The sequence below is a fragment of the Chelmon rostratus genome, chromosome 7, assembly GCF_017976325.1.
Source record: "Chelmon rostratus isolate fCheRos1 chromosome 7, fCheRos1.pri, whole genome shotgun sequence".
NCBI classification, from domain to species: Eukaryota; Metazoa; Chordata; class Actinopteri; order Chaetodontiformes; family Chaetodontidae; genus Chelmon; species Chelmon rostratus.
In genome coordinates, this window is record NC_055664.1 from 29,197,662 (window position 1) to 29,223,936 (window position 26,275).

The 26,275-nt window shown below is 46.6% G+C and overlaps 2 protein-coding genes across 6 annotated transcripts in view; both read right to left on the minus strand.

Annotated features, from left to right (window-relative positions):
• On the minus strand, window positions 1-6,946 carry LOC121608685 (coagulation factor IX). The gene is made up of 10 exons (XM_041939958.1): window positions 6,874-6,946; window positions 6,477-6,649; window positions 6,191-6,215; window positions 5,908-6,021; window positions 5,502-5,636; window positions 4,580-4,875; window positions 2,741-2,855; window positions 2,403-2,599; window positions 2,190-2,315; window positions 1-273 (listed from the first exon to the last, which is right to left on the minus strand). Exons 1-10 carry the CDS (start codon window positions 6,944-6,946, stop codon window positions 1-3), a joined length of 1,527 nt encoding a protein of 508 aa, XP_041795892.1.
• A 5,872-nt stretch (window positions 6,947-12,818) lies between these two features.
• The window catches only part of LOC121608955 (diacylglycerol kinase delta-like), a 31,383-nt gene continuing 17,926 nt past the window's right edge, over window positions 12,819-26,275 (minus strand). For 4 of the 5 annotated variants that reach the window (XM_041940404.1, XM_041940403.1, XM_041940406.1 and 1 more), the window contains 13 exons: window positions 25,832-25,942; window positions 25,486-25,582; window positions 25,029-25,136; window positions 24,829-24,942; window positions 23,889-24,023; window positions 20,366-20,538; window positions 19,807-19,918; window positions 18,960-19,052; window positions 17,158-17,277; window positions 16,271-16,388; window positions 15,993-16,123; window positions 14,910-15,009; window positions 12,819-14,056 (listed from right to left, as the gene is read on the minus strand). In XM_041940404.1, the coding sequence (XP_041796338.1) occupies window positions 14,920-15,009; window positions 15,993-16,123; window positions 16,271-16,388; window positions 17,158-17,277; window positions 18,960-19,052; window positions 19,807-19,918; window positions 20,366-20,538; window positions 23,889-24,023; window positions 24,829-24,942; window positions 25,029-25,136; window positions 25,486-25,582; window positions 25,832-25,942 (1,402 nt within the window). In that variant the 3' untranslated portion in view covers window positions 12,819-14,056; window positions 14,910-14,919. The remainder of the gene's footprint in view (window positions 14,057-14,909; window positions 15,010-15,992; window positions 16,124-16,270; window positions 16,389-17,157; window positions 17,278-18,959; window positions 19,053-19,806; window positions 19,919-20,365; window positions 20,539-23,888; window positions 24,024-24,828; window positions 24,943-25,028; window positions 25,137-25,485; window positions 25,583-25,831; window positions 25,943-26,275) is intronic. The other variant, XM_041940405.1, reaches the window with a different exon arrangement.

Here is a 26,275-nt window from a genome sequence, read left to right on the forward strand (position 1 = left end):
TCAAGAGGAGGAAGAAGGACTTGTTGTGTCTCCACTCTCGGTACCATTGATGTCCGACCTCTCCATGGTGTCTCTGATCCAGTTCAGGAAGTTCCCCAGTCTGGTATAGACTCCATATTTCCCCTTTGCAGCACATTTCTCTCCCCAGCTGACCACTCCGGTCAGAAACCAGGTCCCTCTGTAGTGTACCACGAATGGTCCTCCACTGTCTCCACTGCAGGCGTCCATGCTGACCTGCAGGTAGCCTGCACAGAACATGTTGTCTGTGATCACCTGCAGGACGGACACGCCTCGTTACCGACAGGCTGGTTTACGCAGTATGTGCAGTATTTACAGTCTGCAGTATATACAGTCTGTGCAGTATTTACAGTCTGTGCAGTATTTACAGATACAGTCTGTGCAGTATTTACAGTGTATGCAGTGTGTGCTGTATTTATAGTCCGTGCAGTAGTTACAGTATGTGCAGTATTTGCAGTCTGTGCAGTATTTACAGTATGTGCAGTATTTACAGTCTGTGCAGTATTTACAGTATTTACAGTATGTACAGTATGCGCAGTATGTTCAGTATGTGCAGTATTCACAGTATGCGCAGTATGTTCAGTATGCGCAGTATTTACAGTATGTGCAGTATGTGCAGTATTTACAGAATGTGCAGTATTTGCAGTCTGTGCAGTATTTACAGTATGCGCAGTATGTGCAGTATGTGCAGTATGTGCAGTATTTACAGTATGCGCAGTATTTACAGTATGTGCAGTATGTGCAGTATTTACAGTCTGTGCAGTATTTGCAGTCTGTGCAGTATTTACAGTATGTGCAGTATTTACAGCATGTGCAGTATGTGCAGTATTTACAGTATGTACAGTATGTGCAGTCTGTGCAGTATAAACAGTATGTGCAGTATTTGCAGTCTGTGCAGTATTTACAGTATGTGCAGTATATACAGTCTGTGCAGTATTTACAGTATGTGCAGTATTTGCAGTCAGTGCAGTATTTACAGTCTATGCAGTATGTGTAGTATTTACAGTATGTGCAGTATTTACAGTATGCGCAGTATGTTCAGTATGTGCAGTATTTATAGTATGTGCAGTATTTGCAGTCTGTGCAGTATTTACAGTATGTGCAGTATATACAGTCTGTGCAGTATATGCAGTCTGTGCAGTATATACAGTATGTGCAGTATTTACAGTATGTGCAGTATGTACAGTATGTGCAGTATTTACAGTATGTGCAGTATTTGCAGTTATTTACAGTATGTGCAGTATTTACAGTCTGTGCAGTATTTACAGTATATGCAGTCTGTGCAGTATTTACAGTCTGTGCAGTATGTACAGTATGTGCAGTATTTGCAGTCTGTGCAGTATGTACAGTATGTGCAGTATTTACAGTCTGTGCAGTATTTACAGTCTGTGCAGTATGTACAGTATGTTCAGTATTTACAGAATGTGCAGTATTTACAGTCTGTGCAGCATTTGCAGTATGTGCAGTATGTACAGTATGTGCAGTATTTGCAGTATGTGCAGTATGTACAGTATGTGCAGTCTTTACAGTATGTGCAGTATTTGCAGTCTGTGCAGTTATTTACAGTATGTGCAGTATTTACAGTCTGTGCAGTATTCACAGTATTTACAGTCTGTGCAGTATTTACAGTATGTGCAGTATTTACAGTATGTGCAGTATTTGCAGTCTGTGCAGTTATTTACAGTATGTGCAGTATTTACAGTCTGTGCAGTATTCACAGTATTTGCAGTATGTGCAGTATGTACAGTATGTGCAGTATTTACAGTATGTGCAGTATTTGCAGTCTGTGCAGTTATTTACAGTATGTGCAGTATTTACAGTCTGTGCAGTATTCACAGTATTTACAGTATGTGCAGTATTTACAGTATGTGCAGTACGTACAGTATGTGCAGTATTTACAGTCTGTGCAGTTATTTACAGTATGTGCAGTATTTACAGTCTGTGCAGTATTCACAGTATTTACAGTATGTGCAGTATTTACAGTATGTGCAGTACGTACAGTATGCGCAGTATTTACAGTATTTACAGTATGTGCAGTATTTACAGTATGTGCAGTATTTGCAGTATGTGCAGTATTTACAGTATGTGCAGTATTTAAAGCAGTCTGCTTCTCGCTGCAGGTGAAGCAGAAACTTCAGAAGCAGGATGTTTTCTCAGTTGGATCTGATCACCTGTTCAGTAGATGCGGTGCAGTCTTTGTAGCTGACCACTGGGAGTGTGACCTTCCTTAGGAACCGGGAGGACCTGCCCAGGTAGCGAGTGAGCCCCCAGCCTGTCACCACACCCCGGTTACCCTCCTGAACACACAAACACAAACAGCTCTGACCTCAGACCTGTCCTTCAACGTACAGACTGACAATCAGCAGGGCAGTAAACACAGTTACCTTTAGCAGGTATTTGGAGAGGTGGGGGTCCGGGAGGCAGGCGGGGACCACAGTTGGGCCCCTGACGACAGGCCGGGCGAGGTACAGCAGGGCGATGTCGCTGTCGAAGGTGAAGGAGTGGAAGTGAGGATGAATGATGACCCTCTGGATCTTTATCCGCTGCTCACCTGGATCAGGACGCTGCTTATCAAAGTCCCCTGCAGACAGAGACATAATTCATCTGGTTCCATTAATTATTGAAACTATCCCACAACAACCACACCCTGTCTGTGTTCACATGGTGCTGTGGAATCTGGACTAAATGGGACCTGTAAAAAGTAAACAGAAGTGTCTGTTACCGATAGTAACGTGGTCTGCAGCCTCATCCAAGCAGTGAGCAGCAGAGACCACCCACTGATCAGAGACCAGAGTCCCGCCGCAGAAACCATAACCGTCAGACCTGCGGACCAGAACCTGAACACACACAGAAACAGGCACTATTTAATCACTGATATGATAACTGATGTTTTTATTGACCAGGGCGAAAACCACATTGTTCCTCCTGAATCCGAGGTTCAACTATCAGCCGTATTCTCCTCTCCAATACCCTTAAATAGACTTTACCAGGGAGGCTGATGAGTGTGATCCCCCTGTAGTTGGAGCACACCCTCCGGTCCCCCTTCTTGAATAGAGGGACCACCACCCCGGTCTGCCAGTCCAGGGGCACTGTCCCCAACTGCCACGCGATGTTGCAGAGGCCTGTCAACCAAGACAGCCCTACAACATCCAGGGACTTGAGGTACTCAAGGCGGATCTCATCCACCCCCGGTGCCTTGCCACCGAGGAGCTTCCGAACTACCTCGGTGACCTCAGCCTGAGTGATGGATGAGCCAACCTCTGAGTCCCCAGCCCCTGCTTCCTCTACGGAGGGCGTGGCAATGGGATTGAGGAGATCCTCAAAGTAGTCCTTCCACCGCCCGACAATATCCCCAGTCGAAGTCAACAGCTCCCCACCTCCACTGTAAACAGTGTTGGCAGGGTACTGCTTCCCCATTCTGAGGCGCCGGATGGTTTGCCAGAATCTCTTTGTGGCCGGCCGATAATCCTCCTCCATGGCCTCCCCGAACTTTTCCGATACCCATAGAGTTTTTGCTTCCACAACCGCCCGTGCCGCAGCACCAACCACCAAGACACCGATTTCCCTTAGCTTGACGGCATCCCTTACTTCCAGTGTCCACCACCCGAGTGTCCAAGACATTCGGCAGAAGGTTAGATGACATGACAAAGTCTATCAATGACCTCCGGCCTAGAGTGTCCTGGTGCCACGTGCACTGATGGACACTCTTATGCTTAAACATGGTGTTCGTTATGGACAAACTGTGACTAGCACAGAAGTCCAATAACAGAACACTGCTCGGGTTCAGATCAGGGAGGCCGTTCCTCCCAATCACGCCCCTCCAGGTAAGACTGTCGCTGCCCACGTGAGCGTTGAAGTCCCCCAGTAGAATGACAGAGTCCCCAGTTGGAGCACTTTCCAGCGCCCCTCCCACGGACTCCAAGAAGGGTGGGTGCTCTACGCTGTTGTTCGCCCGTAGGCCGAAACAACAGTGAGGCACCTGTCCCCAACCCGAAGTCGTAGGGCAGCGACCCTCTCGTTCACCGGGGAAAACTCCAACACATGGCGGCTAAGGTGGGGGGCTATAAGCAGGCTCACACCAGCCCCCCGCCTCTCACCGCGGGCAACTCCAGAGTAGAAGAGAGTCCAGCCTCTCTCAAGGAGTTGGGTTCCAGAACCCAGACTGTGCGTGGAGGTGAGCCCGACTATCTCTAGCCTGTACCGCTCAACCTCCCGCACTAGCTCGGGCTCCTCCCCCCCCAGTGAGGTGACATTCCATGTCCCCATTGCCAGATTCAATTCAGATTCATGTCGCCAATCCGGGCGACATGATGGTCCTTGATCAGAGGCTTTATTCGAGCTTCCTCTCTGGAAACGACGCGATGAGCGTGAAGCAGAACAGTGACGTCATGTCTGCCAGACGACGAGCTGAAGTCTCTGTAAAGCTTCTGAAGCTGAAGCTGCAGAGTCAGAGGATTGTTCATCACTCTCAGGGGCAGCAACACACCGTCACTTTGTTTTTATTAAATAATATTTAGAACTGCTCATAATTAATAAATCTCGATTGAAAAGGTGTCCACACCTGCCAGGGACTCCCTCCTCGTTCTTCCAGGACTCCACCCACGATGCGTAGTATCCCCTCCTCCTCTCCTCCCCCATCCTCCCCCCTCAGCTCCGTCTCATCCCCTCCTCTCTGGTCAGACGTTGCATTCACTGTCCTCAGTTCCTCTTGTGTCTCTGTTAAGTTCAGTGCCGTTACCCAGCTGTCTGTGCTGTTGTCCATTGTCTCTCGGGTGATGTTGACCTGATCTTGGTGACTCCACAGAGAACGACTTCGGTGCAACAGCTCACTCTGCTGACGACCGCAGGGGAACGACACTGGACAGGAAGAGAGAAAATACACTACAGCAGTACTGTGTGCAGTAGTTTCAGTAGTATGAGTAGTACTGTGTGCAGTAGTTTCAGTAGTATGAGTAGTACTGTTTGCTGTATTTACAGTAGTATCAGTAGAACTGTGTGCAGTAGTTTCAGTAGTATCAGCAGTACTGGGTGCAATAGTTGCAGTAATATAAGGGGTACTGTGTGCAGTAGTTAAAGTAGTGATATCAGTATCAGCAGTACTGTGAGCAGTACTTTCAGTAGTATGAGTAGTACTGTGTACAGTATTTACAGTAGTATCAGTAGTACTGTGTGCAGTATTTACAGTAGTATCAGTAGAACTGTGTGCAGTAGTTAAAGTAGTGATACCAGTATCAGCAGTACTGTGTGCAGTAGTTTCAGTAGTATGAGTAGTACTGTGTGCAGTAGTAGTATGAGTAGTACTGTGTGCAGTAGTAGTATCAGTAGAACTGTGTGCAGTAGTTTGAGTAGTATGAGTAGTACTGTGTGCAGTAGTAGTATCAGTAGAACTGTGTGCAGTAGTAGTATCAGTAGAACTGTGTGCAGTAGTTTCAGTAGTATGAGTAGTACTGTGTGCAGTAGTAGTATCAGTAGAACTGTGTTACCTGTCTGGGAGCAGCTCTGTCCGTCAGGCTCCAGCTGGAATCCATCACTGCAGCCACACTGAACTCCGGCTCCACCCAGCAGGTCTCTGCAGTACTGCATGCATCCGCCGTTTCTATAGTGACACTGCAACACCACTACAAACAATACAAACAGTACATTGAAATAGTTCCAGTATTACACATAAATACACAGTCAGCAGGACAGCTCACAGCGGTTTCAGAGGTCTGATCATCGAAACACAACAGAAACACCAGAAACCAAAGGAAGCAACAAGTCAGTTTTATTGCTTCTCCGTTCATCCGCTCACAGTAATCACAACAAAGTATTTTGATATTGTTTCTTTAAATAATTGTTCTTTATTTCCTGGTTCCCCTGCTCTTCACCTGAGTTGCAGCTGTCGTTTACCTGAGTCGCAGGTCTTGCCGTGGTACTGTGGAGGACAGAGACACAGGAAGTCTCCTCTGTCCATGGTGCACATCCCTCCGTTCTTGCAGGGGTTTGTCCGACATGGGTTCAGATCTACAACATGCAGGAAGACACCTGAACACATCACGACTCACTCATACAGGTAGATCGATGTGATCAGGTAGACTGGTGATTAAACTTAATCTTAATATTAAATGAATTTTAATCAGTTGTAGTCAATTCAGATTATTATTATTATTATTATTATTATTATTATACTCACTTGTGTATTTGTACCAAAACTCCAGCTGTGGAACAGGAAAGTCAGAATTAAGGGAGTAATTTCATGTACAGTGAGGGTGACCTCTGACCTCTGACCTCCACACTACTGACAGCATATTTGACCGGACTCTGGTGTGTTGAAGACAACCAGAAAACCTGAGAACAAGAGTCAGGCTTTGGTCGTCCAGTATTCATCTAAAAAAAGACATCACACCGGTATATGTTTGTTTTCAGTGGCTTCCTTCGGGGTCCCAGCCCTCAGTTTGGACCACAGTGCTCGTCTTTACCGTCTTCTCTTTGGTCTGGAAGATCTCGGTGGCCTCTTCCTGGGAGCAGCTCTCCTCATAACACTCCCTCTCCAGGTCTCCTGGTAACATCTCCTCCAAGAAGTGGGAGTTGGCGCGACGCCTCCTGGAGGACGAGCGAAGGATCTGACCCGACGACGACCGATCCAGGAACACTGAGCGGTGAGAAGCAGCAGTTTTATCAATATGATTAGTCGAAGTAATTTCAGAAGTTATTTTTATTGCTGAACTTTCCGATGTTTCTCATTGATTAACAGATTAATCTAATTTCTGCATTAATTTAAGTGAGTTCAGATCCAACAAACACTGTGGTAGCGCTACTAGCATCCTACCCTTCAGCAGGGTAGATCACCTGTCAACCTGTCCATCAGTCACTCACCTGTACATTCGATCATGGCAGAGCAGGTGAGCAGAGTGCAGAGGGCTGTGGCCAGAGCTGTGGATGGCAGCATGTCTGTCTGTCTGTGGACAAACACAAACGAAGATGAAGAAGAGGTCGTGTTTCACTCAGTCAGATTCTTCTATTCTTCTTCATGTGACATCTCAACGTCTCACGGTAACGTCAGAACATGTTACCTACATCTCAACATGTTACGTGTCAACATGTTACATCAACAACAAATCTGCAGGACCAGACGGCCTCAGCCCCGGGCTGCTGAGGACCTGTAAGGACCAGCTCTGTGAGGTCCTCTGGCACCTCTACAACCTGAGCCTCAGCCTGGAGAAGGTCCCTGTCCTGTGGAAGACCTCCTGTGTGATCCCGGTTCCCACTACAGACCTGTCGCCCTGACCTCCCACCTCATGCAGACCATGGAGAGGCTCCTCCTCAGCCACCTCCCCTCTGTGGTGAGCTCCACCCTGGACCCGCTGCAGTTTGCCTACAGGCCCAACATCCGGGTAGAGGACGGCATCATCTACCTGGTGCAGCGGGCGCTCACCCATCTGGAGACCGCCGGCTGCGCTGTGAGGGTCATGTTCTTTGACTTCTCCAGCACTTTCAACACCATCAGACCGGCACTGCTGGGGGGGAAGCTGGAGGACACGGGAGTGGATGGACATCTTGCTGCCTGGACCATCGACTACCTCACTGAACGTCCACAGTATATATGGATGCGCAGCTCTATGTCAGAGGTGGTAGTCTGCAGCACGGAGCACCCCAGGGCACCGTCCTCTCACCTTTCCTCTTCGCCATCTACACCTCGGACTTCACCTACAACACCGACAGCTGCCATCTTCAGAAGTTCTCTGATGACCCCCCCACCGTGGGCTGTGTGTCAGAGGGGAATGAGCTGGAGTACCGGTCGGTCATTATGGACTTTGAGGACTGGTGTGAGCGCAACCACCTGTGCTTGAAGACCACCAAGACGAAGGAGATGGTGGTTGACTTCAGGAGGAGGACAGCACCACACTCACCAGTGAACATCCAGGGGGAGGACATTGAGACAGTGAACAGCTTCAAGTACCTGAGTGTTCACCTCAACAATAAACTGGACTGGTCCCACAACACCGACCCCTGTACAAGAGGGGCCAGAGTCGCCTCCACCTCCTGAGGAGACTGAGGTCCTTCGGTGTGTGCAGACCCCTGCTCAGGACTTTTTCTGACTCTGTGGCAGCCTCTGCTATCCTGTACACTGTCGTCTGCTGGGCCCCCCGGCCGCACAGAGCGGGACAGGAAGAGACTGAACAAGCTGGTCAGGGGGGCCGGCTGTGTCCTGGGCTGCCCACTGGACTCTGTGGAGGAGGTGGGTGAGAGGAGGCTGTTGGCCATCATGGACAGCAGCTCTCACCCACTGCACCGGACTGTAGAGGAGCTGAGCAGCTCCTTCAGTGGCCGACTGAGACCCCCCCAGTGCAGGAAGGAGCGCTACCGCAGGTCATTCAGTCCCCCCGCTGTCAGACTGTACAACTCCAGTGTGTCGTTGTTATGTGCAGTAACCTCTGTTCCTCTCTGATTACAAACATCCAAACATCCAGATCCACCATCGCAGGACAAAAGACACTTTGTTTTTCTTAAACTGACTGTTCATTGGATACCTTAAGGTAAGGTTTAAGGTATTCAGCGTATTTGTTGGTGAAACTGAAGTTCTCTCACTATATTGACATGTGTGAATAATGTCCAGAGACAAACATGATGTCTTCACTTAGAGACTGTTTGTCCAGAGGACAGACAGAAAGTTCAACACATGCTGCAACAACAATCTCTTGAAGATCTTTACGTGCACAACCAATCAGCTCGCGGCAACTACGATGCTTCAAATATGGACACCACCGCAGAGACGCCACAAACTGTAAGACGTGGAGGCTTCACACATGTTGAACCTGCTGCTCAGTTTTAAGGTGGACACCAAAGGTTAAAATCACCGGTTCAGTGGTGAAACATGGTCACAACCTGCCTTCAGTTCCTGAGCTTCTGTCCAACATTACGATGACTTTGACCTGTTGGATAGAAATGCTGTTTCATTTGAGTGACAGTTGTCAGTCAGGGCCGGAGGCAGCGCAGAGGCAGCGCAGAACCATATAAACTGGCGAGCGGTTCGGTTTACTTTTACATCTTCTAGTTTTCAGTATTCAGAGTTAGAAATATATTCTGTACAAAACATGTCAGACAAATGTCACCATGCTGCTCCAGTCCTGCAGAACTCTGCATTTAGGGACTGTGAGTGAGCTGCGACCTGTCCACAACCTCTGAGGCCTGAGCTGGAGAATCAGAACCTGCTCTGCTGTTAGTCCACGTCCTACCTGTCGTCTCCTCCTTCCCGTGAAGACGGCCGCTCCGTGTTTGTCTGGATGTGAAACAGGTAAAATGGAGGACGGGGATCCGGCCGATTGATTGATCGTTAACCACAATTCAAATATTGACACGCAGACGTCACGTCAGCAGCAGAGAGGACACAAGAGACTGACTGAGATCACCAAACTCTAAAAGTGAGGAGACAGGGACAGGTCAAAGGTCACAGCCGCCTCGAACGACCCCGCAAGACAAATCTGTGAGGAAACGTGTGACACGGCGTCACCACACAGGAGAAATACACGTCACCTGATTTTGACATCAAGGACTTTCCATTGAGGTCAGAGATTGTAAATAATGAATAAAAAAAAAACTCATCAGGGATTCTATTTATTGTAAAAGGAATTACAAAAAATCATTCAGAACTCATCTTTAGGGGATGTAGTGGTGTAGTTAGAGTAGTAGTTAGTTATTAGAATACCGCTGGTGAAATAGTTTTTAATCAAACTGTTTAGAGATTTCTTCCTAATCTGCCAATTACACTTCAGTCATTGAACACAACACCTGACACTGAGCAACATGAGCCGTTTTTTTTTTTTTTTTTACCTTAAAATGATACTAATACACACAATAATTAAGGTGTATGTGTTGTAACTGAATAAACACAATCTAATTTACACCTTTAAAAGAATAATAATGATAAACTTCAGTGTTTTCTCATCTAATCCGATACTGAAGACTGAATAAGAATCACTCGGCCTCATTTATTAGCAGCTGAAAATGTTTCATCAAATATTGCATATGTAAATTAAGGGGAAAGTTTTGATGAAGGCTTTTGAAATGAGAAGGTTTGAAGGGGTACAGTTTCTAAAAATGGACAAATTAAGGACCTCTGGTTACCAAACTCACAGTTGTTTGTTGTCATGGCGAGTTGTGTTTGTCACCTGATCAATGTCAGTCCAGCATTCTGTGTCTTTTAGCTCTGTTTTTGGTCTCCTCCAGCTCCTCAGGGATATATAAATACTCCACCATATTCACCAGCTTGTCTCTAACTGGCGGCTCATCAGTGTTTTTACTTTTAAACAGCTGAGAATGAACAGGGACAGGAAATGTGATGCAAAACCAAAACCAGGAGCTGAAAGAGGCTAAAAAGCTTCACAGAGCTGCAGAGAAGAAAATCGAACTAATGTACGAGCTATTCTACAGTGGAGACACCTACTTTATTTCTTACACCACCTGTACACGACACAATGTATTTACACTGACTGCCCTGCAGGGGGCATACGTACAAACAGAGGTATGACAGCATACAGTGAAATGAGCCAATCAGAGACAGGATGGATCAGAGACCACTTCATGAGCAACAAACAGCAGAGGATAAAGCTCAAAATGCTCTTGAGCAAGGCACTCGGTCACTAATTTGTTTGTCCTGCTAGAGCAGATTGCTGTGGGGGGGTAACAAACATTAGCACATTGATAATCACAGTTGCAGACATTTTGAAACCCTTTATAACTGTGGAGCGGCAGCAGGATCCCTACAGACGGAGTAAAGTCACTAAATGAGACCAGGAGGCTTTCAGGAACATCAAGAAAATAAGATCATGACGTTGTCTGACGGTCAAAAACTCCAAAGACAGTTTTTATCTTCCTCCAGTAACTTTCAGTAAAAATCTGGATCTTCTGTGAGCAGGATAACACAAGTTCTTTTGATTAAACTGCAACAGGAACATGAACAGCAGCTAACCACAGCCACCAGCAGCTAACCACAGCTAACAGCAGCTAACAGCAGCTAACCACAGCTACCAGCAGCTAACCGCAGCTAACCACAGCTAACAGCAGCTAACCACAGCCAACAGCAGCTAACCACAACCACCAGCAGCTAACCACAGCTAACAGCAGCTAACCGCAGCTAACCACAGCCACCAGCAGCTAACCACAGCTAACAACAGCTAACAGCAGCTAACCACAGCTAACAGCAGCTAACCACAGCCACCAGCAGCTAACCACAGCTAACAGCAGCTAACCACAGCTAACAGCAGCTAACCACAGCTACCAGCAGCTAACCACAGCTACCAGCAGCTAACAGCCACCTTTAAACTGAACGAAGAACGTCTTTTCTTTCATTAATAATGACGACTTGTTTCTGTCCCTGTTCAGCTCTGTGTGGACGATGCAGCCAATCAAACCACTGCTGACTGAAACACAGACATGAGCATTAACAATCACAGGTGATCAATCAGTTTTTATTCAAACATGTGTCGTCAACACACAGTGATGAGGGAGGTGAGAGAAACACCAGTTTGACCTTTAACCTTCAGGTAAAATGTTGTTCTGTTGGATGAGATGAATCTAACGGTCCGGACGACACATTGATCAGCTGCTGTTTGATGAACAGTTTACGATGAATGAAACAGAAGCAGCAGAAAGTGAGTTTTATTTGATAAAAGGTTGAAATGGTTCATCGGTCGCCGAGCGGCGTTTCGTCTCTTTAAGGCTACAGGTGTGAAAAAACAGGTTCAGGTGTGAACGAGGTCCAGAAGATTCAACAAAACACTGTTAAAACATGCCAGACATGAACTTCCTTCACACAATGAGTGACGGCAACATTTCTCCACCAACAGTCAACGACTTCAGCTTGTTTGGTCCTTTAGAGAGAGAGACATCGAGAGGGAGGGAGACAGAGAGAGAGAGGGAGACAGTCAGAGAGACAAACATCGAGAGAGAGGGAGACAGAGACAGACAGTCAGGGAGACAGACAGTCAGAGAGAGAGAGAGAGGGACATCGAGAGGGAGGGAGACAGAGAGAGAGAGGGAGAGAGAGAGACAGCCAGAGAGAGAGACAGCCAGAGGGAGACAGACAGTCAGAGAGAGACAGACAGTCAGAGAGACAGACAGTCAGAGAGACATCGAGAGGGAGGGAGACAGAGAGAGAGAGGGAGACAGTCAGAGAGACAAACATCGAGAGAGAGGGAGACAGAGACAGACAGTCAGGGAGACAGACAGTCAGAGAGAGAGAGGGACATCGAGAGGGAGGGAGACAGAGAGAGAGAGGGAGAGAGAGAGACAGCCAGGGAGACAGACAGTCAGAGAGAGACAGACAGTCAGAGAGACAGACAGTCAGAGAGACAGAGAGAGACATCGAGAGGGAGGGAGACAGAGAGAGAGAGGGAGACAGTCAGAGAGACAGACATCGAGAGGGAGGGAGACAGACAGTCAGAGAGAGAGACAGTCAGAGAGGGAGACAGACAGTCAGAGAGACAGACAGTCAGAGAGAGAGAGAGAGATCGAGAGGGAGGGAGACAGACAGTCAGAGAGAGAGACATCGAGAGGGAGGGAGACAGACAGTCAGAGAGACAGACAGTCAGAGAGGGAGACAGTCAGAGAGACAGACAGTCAGAGAGAGAGAGAGACATCGAGAGGGAGGGAGACAGACAGCCAGAGAGACAGACAGTCAGAGAGGGAGACAGACAGTCAGAGAGACAGACAGTCAGAGAGAGAGAGAGGGACATCGAGAGGGAGGGAGACAGAGAGAGAGAGAGAGACAGACAGTCAGAGAGAGAGAGGGAGACAGACAGTCAGAGGGAGCGCGAGACAGAGAGAGAGAGACAGCCAGTCAGCGAGACAGACAGTCAGAGAGAGAGAAAGACAGACAGACACACAGAAAGACCGTCAGAGAGACAGAGACACACAGAGAGGACACAAGGCTGGTCTTCATCAGCTGGTCCACCTGTCACTGCAGGGTCAGACCACCTGATCTGTTCAGGAGCGTCTCCTCATCAGCTGGCTGCACTTCCTGTTTTCAAAGTAAAAACAGGAAGTGATGTCAGCTGAACTCTACAGTTCATAGAAGAAAAAAACAACAACGTAATTTAGCACAAGCCGGTCTGATCTCTGTGATCAGCAGGAAGGAGGGAACGCCAAGTGTCCGTCCCCTCAGGGGTTCCCCACTGTGTTTCATAAGTCACAGAGTTCCTGTTTGGCAGACTGGGGACGTGAGACGGTTCTACAAGTCTCTGAGCTGCTGAAACGATACTCGTCTGAAGGTTTAAAGGGTTCTGCTGCATCCTGGTCCAACAGGTCAGACACCAGAGGAGATTCTGATTTGTCGGCTGATCGGCTGAGACGGGGCTGGAGAGTTAGATGGCAGGTACATCACAGTGAGCCAATGGTGGTCTTTCATCTGGCACACATGGTCTCTGGAGAAATGCTGGACTTGGCCAGAGTCCAGAGTCCTGTGAGCTGGAGCTGGTTCTCTCCCCAAATCCAACAAAAACTGAACCAAATCTCTGAGCTATCTACAGGCCAGATCCGGCTCATATTTGGTCCAGAATGCAGCCAAGACTCTGCTGGATCCCGGGTCAGGTTTCTAACTGGTGTGGAGCCTCTGTGGTTTTCAGGACCAGTGCTGCAAAAACTGACTCCCAAAACCTTTACTGTTCATCATTTACAAACAGGCCACGCTGATGATGAAGTAGGACCTGCTGGAATGGTCACCAGAGTCCACAGTCCTGCTCCAAGTCAGCCACCGCTCTCCGTCGTCTCAGCTCAGGGTGTTTACAGTCTGCTGTCGGCAGATCGTCTGATTGGCCAGTGGGTGTGATGACAAGGCACTAATGGATCATCTGATTGAATCTTTCTCCAGGTGGTCTGTGTGTCACCAAGAGGAGGTCAAGCTGAGCAGAGACAGAGTGAGTCCTGGTCCTGGTCCTGGTCCAGTCACAGTGAGCTTTAGATGTAGCTGTGTTCAGGTGTGCTGGTTCAGGGTCAGGGGTCAGAGGTCAGGTCAGGGGGTTGAGGTGGTGGATGGCGGCAGAGGTAGAAGGACAACAAACAGCTGGAAGAAGAACAGGAACATGTACTTCAGGTATTCAAGTCAAGTACTGAGTGCGGTAAAACGTCCCTGTGACTGTTCTCCTGTTCTGCTGTTCTCCTGTTCTTTCTGTTCTGTTCTCCTGTCCTCCTGTTCTCCTGTCCTCTCTGATCTCATCAGATTACTGTGACTCAGTCGTTCATGTCAAAGCAGGATTTTACTGTTGGAGCTGGTTGAGCTTCATTTGAACTAATGATTCTTTTCATTCTGGATCAATCAGCTGATTATTTCCTCCATTAATCGATCGATCGGTTTGGAAACATTGTGAAAATAGTGAGAAATGTGGTGACGATGAGGCCAAAGTGACGCCTTCACAGTGTTTGTTTAGTCCAAAGCTCCACATTATTACAAACACATTCAGATCATTGAGAGGAAAAGCAGCAGATCAAACATCAATAATCAATAGATCATCATCATCAATACACTAACTGACTCATCACCTAATGGTTTCAGCTGTACTCGTATAAACTGTTGGACATCAGATTTTATAAACTCTTCATGTTTTGTGTGTCAGAATCTGAAGTTGTAAATTAACTAGTAAATAAATCTGCCAGAAATACAGCAGTGGAGTAAATGTACAATACTTCCCTCCGAGTAGTAGAAACACTCAAGTACAAGTACCTCAGATTTGAACCGCAGTAAATATACATAGTGGCACGGCACCACTGAGGAAATCAAATGCAGATGAAAACAAGTTGAACTGTTCAGGTGAGGAGGTTACACCTGATGCTAATTAGTCCACACGTTCAAAAATAAAAATGATGACTCATCAGTTTGTCAGTTATCGCTCAGGTATGTGAAGGACAGGAAGGTTCACCTGGCTGCAGTCAGGCCTCGCTGGCACTGCTGCTCCTGTTCAGCTCTCTGATGCCCTGAAGGATCCTCTTCATGTGACCCACCTTCGTCACGCCCAGGTCCTGGACACACACACAGGAACACACACACACACACACACACACACACACACACACCAATTACCAACAGAAGATTTGTTACAAGCCATCCAGGATCCTCCTTAAAAACTTGGTTCTTCACTGGGGGGCGGAGCCTGGCGTCCTGGGTCACAGACTGTTGCTGCCTAATGTTCATTTTCTTCATCTCATCATTGTTGTTGATTCGTAACCAAATCTCTGCTGAATCCCTAGATTACAGCTACAGGACCCCTCCCTGTAACTTCGGACTGGAGGTGGGCAGTAAGACGGGTTCACCACTGTCGCCGGTGTCATGTTCTGCCGTGACACGGATCCTACAACGCTGTCATTACTGTGATGTGATTCATCATACTGATGTTAACGTGCTTTACTGTGGCAGCAAAAACATCCAGGAAGGGGGCCACGTACATACTCATAGAACTGGAGTTACGTACAGTAACTACTATTTTCCTCCTGAATGCACAAACAACGCAAAAGTCTTCATCTACTGTCTCCATCTGAGGAAGAGGAGACCCAGTGAACAACAACCAGAAAACTCAACAGTTATAGCATTATCTGTGTGCTAATCATCGTACTTCAGACTGCTTTGAGGGTCAGCACAAACAGGATTCACTTCAGAACTGAACCTCAGGGATGATTGATGAAGTTTAAAAAGTTTAAGTCAACATTGACCTTTAGTTTGAGAAGAGACACAAACGTCTCCCATACCTGCCCAAACCAGCTTACAAGGTGGGCTGTCAACTTCCATGTCCACAGGTGTGACACCAAATATAGAAATTACTGGAAACAGCGTGCACGCAGACGCCACGAGCGCACAGAAGTGTGCACTGCTTCGTGAAATACCAAGCTTTTAGGAAGCCCCACATCCATCCATCAAATATCCGTCATGCAGTTAGTCCTCCATGCAACCCACCAATGACGCGCCATACACTCAGTTAGCAACTAGCAATCAGAGCTAGCACCGTTACCTTCAGGTCCCTCCTCTCCAGGTGGATGAGCTCGGCTCCACGGACGTCGTGTCCAATAAAGATGTCCTTATATTCAGTGAGACAGAGAAAGTCCAGCCACGCCCCCACCTCCTCTGTTCCCCACTGGTGAACTGAGACACCGACAGGAAGTGGTTCAGACAGACAGGAAGTGGTTCAGACAGACAGGAAGAGGTTCAGACAGACATGAAACACCTCAGCACAGAAAAACCCGAGCAGCGTCAGATAAAGGTGATCACTCAGTGACAGAGAGAGCTCACCTGGCAGAGAGAGGGTAGCACACGTCTCTTTGTTCTTGTTGTTTTTGTCCTTCTTGAACTTTGGAACGAGACGGAACTTTGCGCTCCGACTTCGCTTTGAGAAATCTGTCAGAGGACCCTGCAGACGCACAGACAGGTGGACAGACGGCAGAATGACAGTATTTTAGGACTGTGTCCAGCAGCAGACTTTGCTTTTCTGATGAGTTCACAGAGTTATAGCAGTTTATACTAAAAGAGAGACTCTGGTTCTCAGCACCATGATTCAGGAACATTTCTGTCCCCCACCTTTTCACACTCGTCAGGGCAACGCTGGAATAGATGTGGCAAGGGACAGTCCAGCAGATGGCGGTAAAGCAACACCTATGGATGCCAACTGCCATAAAACTCAACAGAAGAAGAAGTGAGACAGCCGGGTGTGTGTGTACGCGGTGAAAGACTTATTCTCATGAACACAGTGGCCAAGGGGCTGCTTTTGTCCAATGTTCTTATATTTAATATTAAACAAGTTTATACTGAAATACTATTTGAATAAGAAACTCCAATTCAGTGTGTCATCAGCAGTCTGAGTAACTGGTTCAGTCGCTCCACACCTTTCTGATTGGTGGATAACCCGCTCTGCCTCCTGAGCCGCAGCCAACCAACGATACTGCTTCCACTCAAACAGTCCAGACCAGCTTCAGGACTGTTTTGAAATGTTCCAGGACGTTTCCAGGATGCTTCATGTAAGGATTCCAGGTTGTTTTACAGTTAGTCAACATCATGCAGGTCTAAGCTCAGGGAGCAAAAAGTATTGATTTACCAGGACTAGTTGCTCTGTAATTAGACAGTATTACTGTGAACACGACCAACCCTAGCAGTACTTATAGAACCGGTGCTACGTGGTTTACCTCGTGGTCTGAGGGGTCGATCACCGGACACAACCAGGAAACATCCACCAGCCGACGAAGCTGCTGAGCCACAGAAGTCAGAGCTGCATTCAGCTGGTCCTGCTGAGGAGGGTCCAGCTGCTGCACAAACACACGCACAACAACAACCATTAGGACCAGGACCAGGACCAGGACCAGGACAGATTTCTCAAGTCTTGTCAACAATGTCGAGGAAAATAATAACATGCAAGAATTCAGTCTGCGGGGAGTATGGCTTCATGCTAACGTAGCGCACGGACAAGTTAAAAAGAGTGACATCTAAAACTCAAATGTTAGCCAGAACTGCTGCAACAGGATTATAAAAAAGTGATTTTAAGTGATTTATGAGCATAAACAAACGCTGGAAATAGCCTGTAATAAACACAAGAGATAAAACATGTACACTGTAAGTCCAAGTCCATCACACCTCTGTGAAATCAAACTGTCCACTTAGTGCTTTGTAAGTTATGGTATGTAATTGTGAAGAGATGTGAATTTTTGATGGACCGTGGGATATAAGCAAAGGTCAAAGGTTATGTGCTGGCTGTTCAAGTGGGGAAGTCTCAAATATTTTGTTTGTTTATTTTGTTGTGTGTCTTTTGATTAATGTCTACCCCATTAAAGGAGGGGTTCTGCAGGTGGTTCCTGTGCTTTCTCGCTGATGTTTTGGTCACTTTTGAATGCTGGCGGTGTTTTCACTCCAGTGGCAGCATGAGACGGAGTCTATAACCCCCACAGGTGGCTCAGGCAGTGCAGCTCATCCAGGACGGCACATCAATAAGAGCTGTGGCAAGAAGGTTTGCTGTGTCTGTCAGCATAGTGACCCGAGCATGGAGGGGCTACCAGGAGACAGGCCAGTCCATCAGGAGACGTGGAGGAGGCCGTAGGAGGGCAACAACCCAGCAGCAGGACCGCTACCTCGCAAGGAGGAAGAGGAGGAGCACTGCCAGAGCTCCCTGAGGGTGGTATGAGGGCCTGACGTCCACAGGTGGGGGTGGTGTTTACAGCCCAACACCGTGCAGGACGTTTGGTATTTACCAGAGAACATTAAGATTGCCAAATTCTCCACTGGCGCCCTGTGCTCTTCACAGATGAAAGCAGGTTCACACTGAGCACATGTGACGGACGTGAAGAGTCTGGAGACTCTGGAGAACGTTCTGCTGCTGCAGCATCCTCCAGCATGACCGTATGGCAGTGGGTCAGTAATGGTGTGGGGTGGCATTTCTTTGGGGAGCTGCCCAGCCCTCCATGTGCTCACCAGAGGTAGCCTGACTGCCATTAGGTACCGAGATGAGATCCCCAGACCTGAATCCGATTGGACACATCTGGGACATCATGTCTCGCTCCATCCACCAACTCCACGTTGCACCACAGACTGTCCAGGAGTTGGCGGATGCTTTAGTCCAGGTCTGGGAGGAGATCCCTCAGACCATCCACCACCTCATCAGGAGCATGCCCAGGTGTTGTAGGGGGGGTCATACAGGCAGGTGGAGGCCACACCCTCTACTGAGCCTCATTCTGACTTGTTTTTAGGGACGTTACATCAAAGTTGGATCAGCCTGTAGTTTGTTTTTCCACTTTAATTTGAGTGTGACTCCAAATCCAGACCTCAGATTAATAAATTAGATTTCCTTTGATCATCTTTGTTGTCAGCTCATTCAACTGTGTACAGAACAAAGTATTTAATAAGAATATTTCATTCATTCAGATCTACGATGTTTCATTTTAGGGTCCCCTTTGTGTAGATAAAGAGGAGACAGAGGAGATAAAGAGGAGACAGTTACCATGGACATCTTTCCAGCCAGCAGCAGCTCAGTTTCACTGAGTAAAGCTTTGACGTTAATGACCATCTGAGAGACAACACTGCAGCTCAGAGCCTGGAGAGAGAGACAGACAGACAGACAGGAAGAGACAGACAGACAGACAGACAGACAGACAGAGAGACAGGAAGAGACAGACAGACAGACAGACAGACAGGAAGAGACAGACAGACAGACAGACAGACAGAGAGACAGGGAGACAGACAGAGAGACAGACAGGAAGAGACAGAGACAGAGAGACAGACAGGAAGAGACAGAGAGACAGGGAGACAGACAGAGAGACAGACAGGAAGAGACAGAGACAGAGAGACAGACAGACAGAGAGACAGAGAGACAGACAGACAGACAGAGAGACAGACAGAGAGACAGAGAGACAGACAGGGTTCAGTGTTTGATTTGAATGAATAAAATTACAAATTACAGTGCTTTTAAAATCATATTATACATCAAACTGGTCCCTTTCAGCAGAGACATGGAAAAGGACAGCAGAGACCAGGAGAGGGGGGCAGAGACCAGGAGAGGAGAGCAGAGACCAGTAGAGAGGGGCAGAGACCAGGAGAGAGGGGCAGAGACCAGGAGAGGAGAGCAGAGACCAGGAGAGGGGGGCAGAGACCAGGAGAGAGGGGCAGAGACCAGGAGAGGAGAGCAGAGACCAGGAGAGGGGGGCAGAGACCAGGAGAGGAGAGCAGAGACCAGTAGAGAGGGGCAGAGACCAGGAGAGAGGGGCAGAGACCAGGAGAGAAGAGCAGAGACCAGGAGAGGGGGGCAGAGATGGAGAGGGCAGCTGAGACCAGTAACTTATGTTTGGTACCCCGGAGCTCTTGGAGTTGGCGTAGACCACGTCCATGGCCTTTGAGCTGGCGTTGACAGCGTGAGCCAGTTCCTGTTCCAGACTGTGGTGAGACTGAGCGACTTCACGGATACTGAAACACAAAACATGAAGTGAGGTCAGTCTGTCAGTCCCTGATCCGTCAGTCAGTGATCCGTCAGTCAGTGATCTGTCAGTCCCTGATCCGTCAGTCAGTGATCTGTCAGTCCCTGATCCGTCAGTAACTGATCCGTCAGTCACTGATCTGTCAGTCAGTGATCCGTCAGTCCCTGATCCGTCAGTCACTGATCCGTCAGTCACTGATCCGTCAGTAACTGATCCGTCAGTAACCGATCTGTCAGTCCCTGATCCGTCAGTCCCTGATCCGTCAGTAACTGATCCGTCAGTCCCTGATCCGTCAGTCCCTGATCCGTCAGTAACTGATCCGTCAGTCCCTGATCCATGCTGAATCCCAGCTGCTCCTCTGATCAAACATGGTTGAGCACAGCACAGTTCTACGATGATAAAAACGAGTAACCCATTATTGATTATTGATTAATACCTGTGTATGAGAGCTCCCGCTGCCTGACCGAACTCGCTGATAAGTGACGCCTCTTCCTCAGAGATGATCTCTGGCTGGGAGGACAGGGGGGGCTGAGGGGGCTGAGGTGGGGGCGTCCGGGGAAACTCACATTTCTGTTTGTCTTCCCACGACTTTAGGGTGCTCTCAAATGCCTGGACACACACAGTAACACACAGTAACACACACAATAACACACAGTAACACACAGTAACACACACAGTAACACACAGTAACACACACAATAACACACAGTAACACACAGTAACACACACAGTAACACACAGTAACACACAGTAACACACACAATAACACACAGTAACACACAGTAACACACACAGTAACACACAGTAACACACACAATAACACACAGTAACACACAGTAACACACACAATAATACACAGTAACACACAGTAACACACAGGGTAACACACAGTAACACACAGTAACACACACAGTAACACACAGTAACACACACAATAACACACAGTAACACACAGTAACACACACAATAACACACAGTAACACACACAGTAACACACAGTAACACACAGTAACACACACAATAACACACAGTAACACACAGTAACACACACAATAATACACAGTAACACACAGTAACACACAGTAACACACACAGTAACACACACAATAATACACAGTAACACACAGTAACACACAGGGTAACACACAGTAACACACACAGTAACACACACAATAACACACAGTAACACACAGTAACACACACAATAACACACAGTGACACACACAGTAACACACAGTAACACACAGTAACACACACAATAACACACAGTAACACACAGTAACACACACAGGGTAACACACAGTAACACACACAATAATACACAGTAACACACAGTAACACACAGGGTAACACACAGTAACACACACAGTAACACACACAATAACACACAGTAACACACAGTAACACACACAATAACACACAGTGACACACACAGTAACACACAGTAACACACAGTAACACACAGTAACACACACAGTAACACACAGTAACACACACAATAACACACAGTAACACACAGTAACACACACAATAACACACAGTAACACACACAGTAACACACAGTAACACACAGTAACACACACAATAACACACAGTAACACACAGTAACACACACAATAATACACAGTAACACACAGTAACACACAGTAACACACACAGTAACACACAGTAACACACACAATAACACACAGTAACACACAGTAACACACACAATAATACACAGTAACACACAGTAACACACAGGGTAACACACAGTAACACACACAGTAACACACACAATAACACACAGTAACACACAGTAACACACACAATAACACACAGTGACACACACAGTAACACACAGTAACACACAGTAACACACACAATAACACACAGTAACACACAGTAACACACACAGGGTAACACACAGTAACACACAGTAACACACACAGTAACATACACAGTAACACACAGTAACACACAATAACACACAATAACACAGTGTAACACACAGTAACACACACAGGGTAACACACAGTAACACAGAGTAACACACAGTGACACACACAATAACACACAGTAACACACAGTAACACACACAATAACACACAGTAACACACACAGGGTAACACACAGTAACACAGAGTAACACACAGTAACACACACAATAACACACAGTAACACACAGTAACACACAGGGTAACACACAGTAACACACACAGCAACACACAGTAACACACACAATAACACACAGTAACACACAGTAACACACAGGGTAACACACAGTAACACACAGTAACACACACAGTAACACACACAATAACACACAGTAACACACAGTAACACACACAATAACACACAGTGACACACACAGTAACACAGTGACACACACAGTGACACACACAGTAACACACAGTAACACACACAATAACACACAGTAACACACAGTAACACACACAATAACACACAGTAACACACAGTAACACACACAATAACACACAGTAACACACAGTAACACAAAGTAACACAAAGTAACACACACAATAACACACAGTGACACACACAGTAACACACAGTAACACACAGTAACACACACAGTAACACACAGTAACACACACAGTAACACACACAGTAACACACAGTAACACACAGTAACACACACAGTAACACACTGATACTGAAACACGTCATCGTGTACTCTGAGCTGCTGGTGAACTGACAGATGTTTCTATTATTGTGTCCATCTCTTTCATATCAGCTTGGACTTTAGGGTGCTCTCAAATGCCTGGACACACACAGTAACACACAGTAACACACAGTAACACACACAGTAACACACAGTAACACACACAATAACACACAGTAACACACACAGTAACACACAGTAACACACACAATAACACACAGTAACACACAGTAACACACAGGGTAACACACAGTAACACACAGTAACACACACAGTAACACACAGTAACACACACAATAACACACAGTAACACACAGTAACACACACAATAATACACAGTAACACACAGTAACACACAGGGTAACACACAGTAACACACAGTAACACACACAGTAACACACACAATAACACACAGTAACACACAGTAACACAAAGTAACACACACAATAACACACAGTGACACACACAGTGACACACACAGTAACACACAGGGTAACACACAGTAACACACAGTGACACACAGTAACACACAGTAACACACACAATAACACACAGTAACACACAGTGACACACACAGTAACACACAGTAACACACACAGTAACACACAGTGACACACACAGTAACACACAGTAACACACAGTAACACACACAGTAACACACACAGTAACACACAGTAACACACACAGTAACACACAGTGACACACACAGTAACACACAGTAACACACACAGTAACACACAGTGACACACAGTAACACACAGTAACACACACAGTAACACACAGTGACACACACAGTAACACACAGTAACACACACAGTAACACACAGTGACACACACAGTAACACACAGTAACACACAGTAACACACACAGTAACACACAGTGACACACACAGTAACACACAGTAACACACAGTAACACACACAGTAACACACACAGTAACACACAGTAACACACACAGTAACACACAGTAACACACAGTAACACACACAGTAACACACAGTAACACACACAGTAACACACACAGTAACACACTGATACTGAAACACGTCATCGTGTACTCTGAGCTGCTGGTGAACTGACAGATGTTTCTATTATTGTGTCCATCTCTTTCATATCAGCTTGGACTAAATGTTAGACAGAACTCTCTGCATGACGCTGCATCGTTGGATTAGACTGCTGTACCTAATATATATAATATATATATATAATATATATATATATATATATATATATATATATATATATATATATATATATTTGTTTGTGGTTGACGAGCTGGGCTGCAGGACTCACTCTGTCCCTCGTGAGAGTCTGGGTTCGGTTCTTGTGAATGATCTTGATGTAACCTGGAGGCTGGACCCACGCCTCCCCGTCCACCTGCACCGGGACACCTTCATCACCCAGGATGGTGATCTTCACTGTCCGACACTGAGACAGACAGACAGACAGTCAGTCAGACAGACAGTCAGTCAGTCAGACAGACAGTCAGTCAGTCAGTCAGTCAGTCAGACAGACAGACAGACAGTCAGTCAGACAGACAGACAGTCAGTCAGTCAGTCAGTCAGTCAGTCAGACAGACAGTCAGTCAGTCAGACAGACAGACAGACAGTCAGTCAGTCAGACAGACAAACAGTCAGACAGACAGACAGACAGTCAGTCAGTCAGTCAGTCAGACAGTCAGACAGACAGTCAGTCAGTCAGTCAGACAGACAGTCAGTCAGACAGACAGTCAGACAGACAGACACTGTCTTTGTTTGTTGTTGTTGTTGTGCAGTTCATGCCTACATATACGTATGTATGCATGAACTGCACTGTGATTACTATCTTTGTGTTCTTAATCTGTGAATGTGACTTCTCATCTGCTGCTTAGTATCTGATGTCTTGGTCCACTCTAAGCGGCAGGTGTGGGTCACCACATGTGGATCTATGTAGCTATCCATGCATCTGCACTTTAACAACTGGCACTTTATAGAATCCACACTGCACTTTATGTCTATGTATGAATGGGTATTTTAATGTGAACTCCTTGTGTACTGTTTTTTTTTTTTATATATTCCTTCTTTTCTTTACTCGTCTACCTCCTATGTGTCTGTCTGTCTATTACCTGCCGAGGGACTACGGATGTAAATTAGCTAACACCGACACATTTACACATGTACTCACATACTGATGTTCATTAATGTGTACTGTCCCTTTCAAATAAACAGACAGACAGACAGACAGACAGACAGACCTGTGCAATGCGGTGGTGTTGCAGGTTGATGACTCGGGACACGGCCATCTGCATGCTACCAAACACCGCCACCACCTCCAGGATCTTATCATCAAAGGACGGAGCTGTGAACGTCTGAGAGACAGACAGACAGACGGACAGTTACAACAGACACGCGGTCAGTGCTGACAGACAGGCGGACAGACAGGTTCGGTTCTCACGTCGTCCTCTTTGGTTCCTCCCCAGAAGTTGGTTCCTCCTGCATAACTCGGGATGTTCAACACGGCGATGCCTTGCAGACTGGGCAGAGGGATGGGGCGCCCGTCACACTGTCAACAGAATCAGCTGTTAGTTTGGTTCCTTGAATGAAGCAACATCATCATCCTCAACATGGTCTGACTCCACTGGTTAAAACTGACTACCCCCCCTTTGGAGAAGAGACAGGAAGTGATGTCAGCAGTGACTGTCACTGCTGACATCACTTCCTGTCTGTGACTGTCACTGCTGACATCACTTCCTGTCCGCACTGAAAACTGTCGCTTGATTAAAAACTCGTTGGCGCTTTTCTTCAAACTGCTCTGTGCTGGTATGAAACTGGGAATGTAAACCTGACTGTGTGCTTGTAATGGTCTGAAACCAGCAGAACCAACAGCCTGTCCCAGGTTGTTTGTGTCTCACCTCCAGTAGAACCCTCTGCTCTAGGTTCTTGTAGGTTCTGTGCAGCAGCTCTTTGGTTCCCAGAACACCGTACCACATCATGTTCTTTGTGCGACTCCTGAGCAGATAATGAGTCAGAATGTTTTACATCAAATTAATAGATTTTTTTAATTAAAACAAACAAAGATGTGACATCACAAATAAAAATGAAACAGCATCATCAGAGTCTGATTTCTGCATGCCATCTGTGTTCCACTGTGTTCTCTGTGTGTTGTTATGTGACACAGTGTTCATGGTTCACAGAGAGACGTCCTTGTTCCTTTACAGTTTTAAATAAAGGTTGAATAAAATAAACTTTGCTTTGTACCTGCACTTCTCTGGATGTTCATCTCTCTTGTTGTTGAAGTCCAGAGAGATTTTAGCGTCCAGCCCGATTCCAAAGTAGTTGTTCATGACACATTTCTCAGTGTAGCAGTCCCTGAACACACACACACACACACACACACACAGTTACTTAGTTACTCAGTTACTCCACACAGCAGTAATCAGCTGCTGGTGAAGATCAAATCTTACTCTCTGATTTTATTGTAATATCAATAATAAGAGTCTCTCCAGATTCAGGCTGCACACTCTACCAGGGGAGCTATCAGAGTGCCCCCTACAGATTATGTCAAATAGTCAAATTCATGTCTGCTCAGAGGACCAGGATGTTCTCAGTGGGGTATGAGGAATTAAAAGGCTTGATAGGAGAGTGGGAGTCAATCCATGAAGTGCTTTAAAAACAAATGAGAATTTAAAATGGAATCTGATA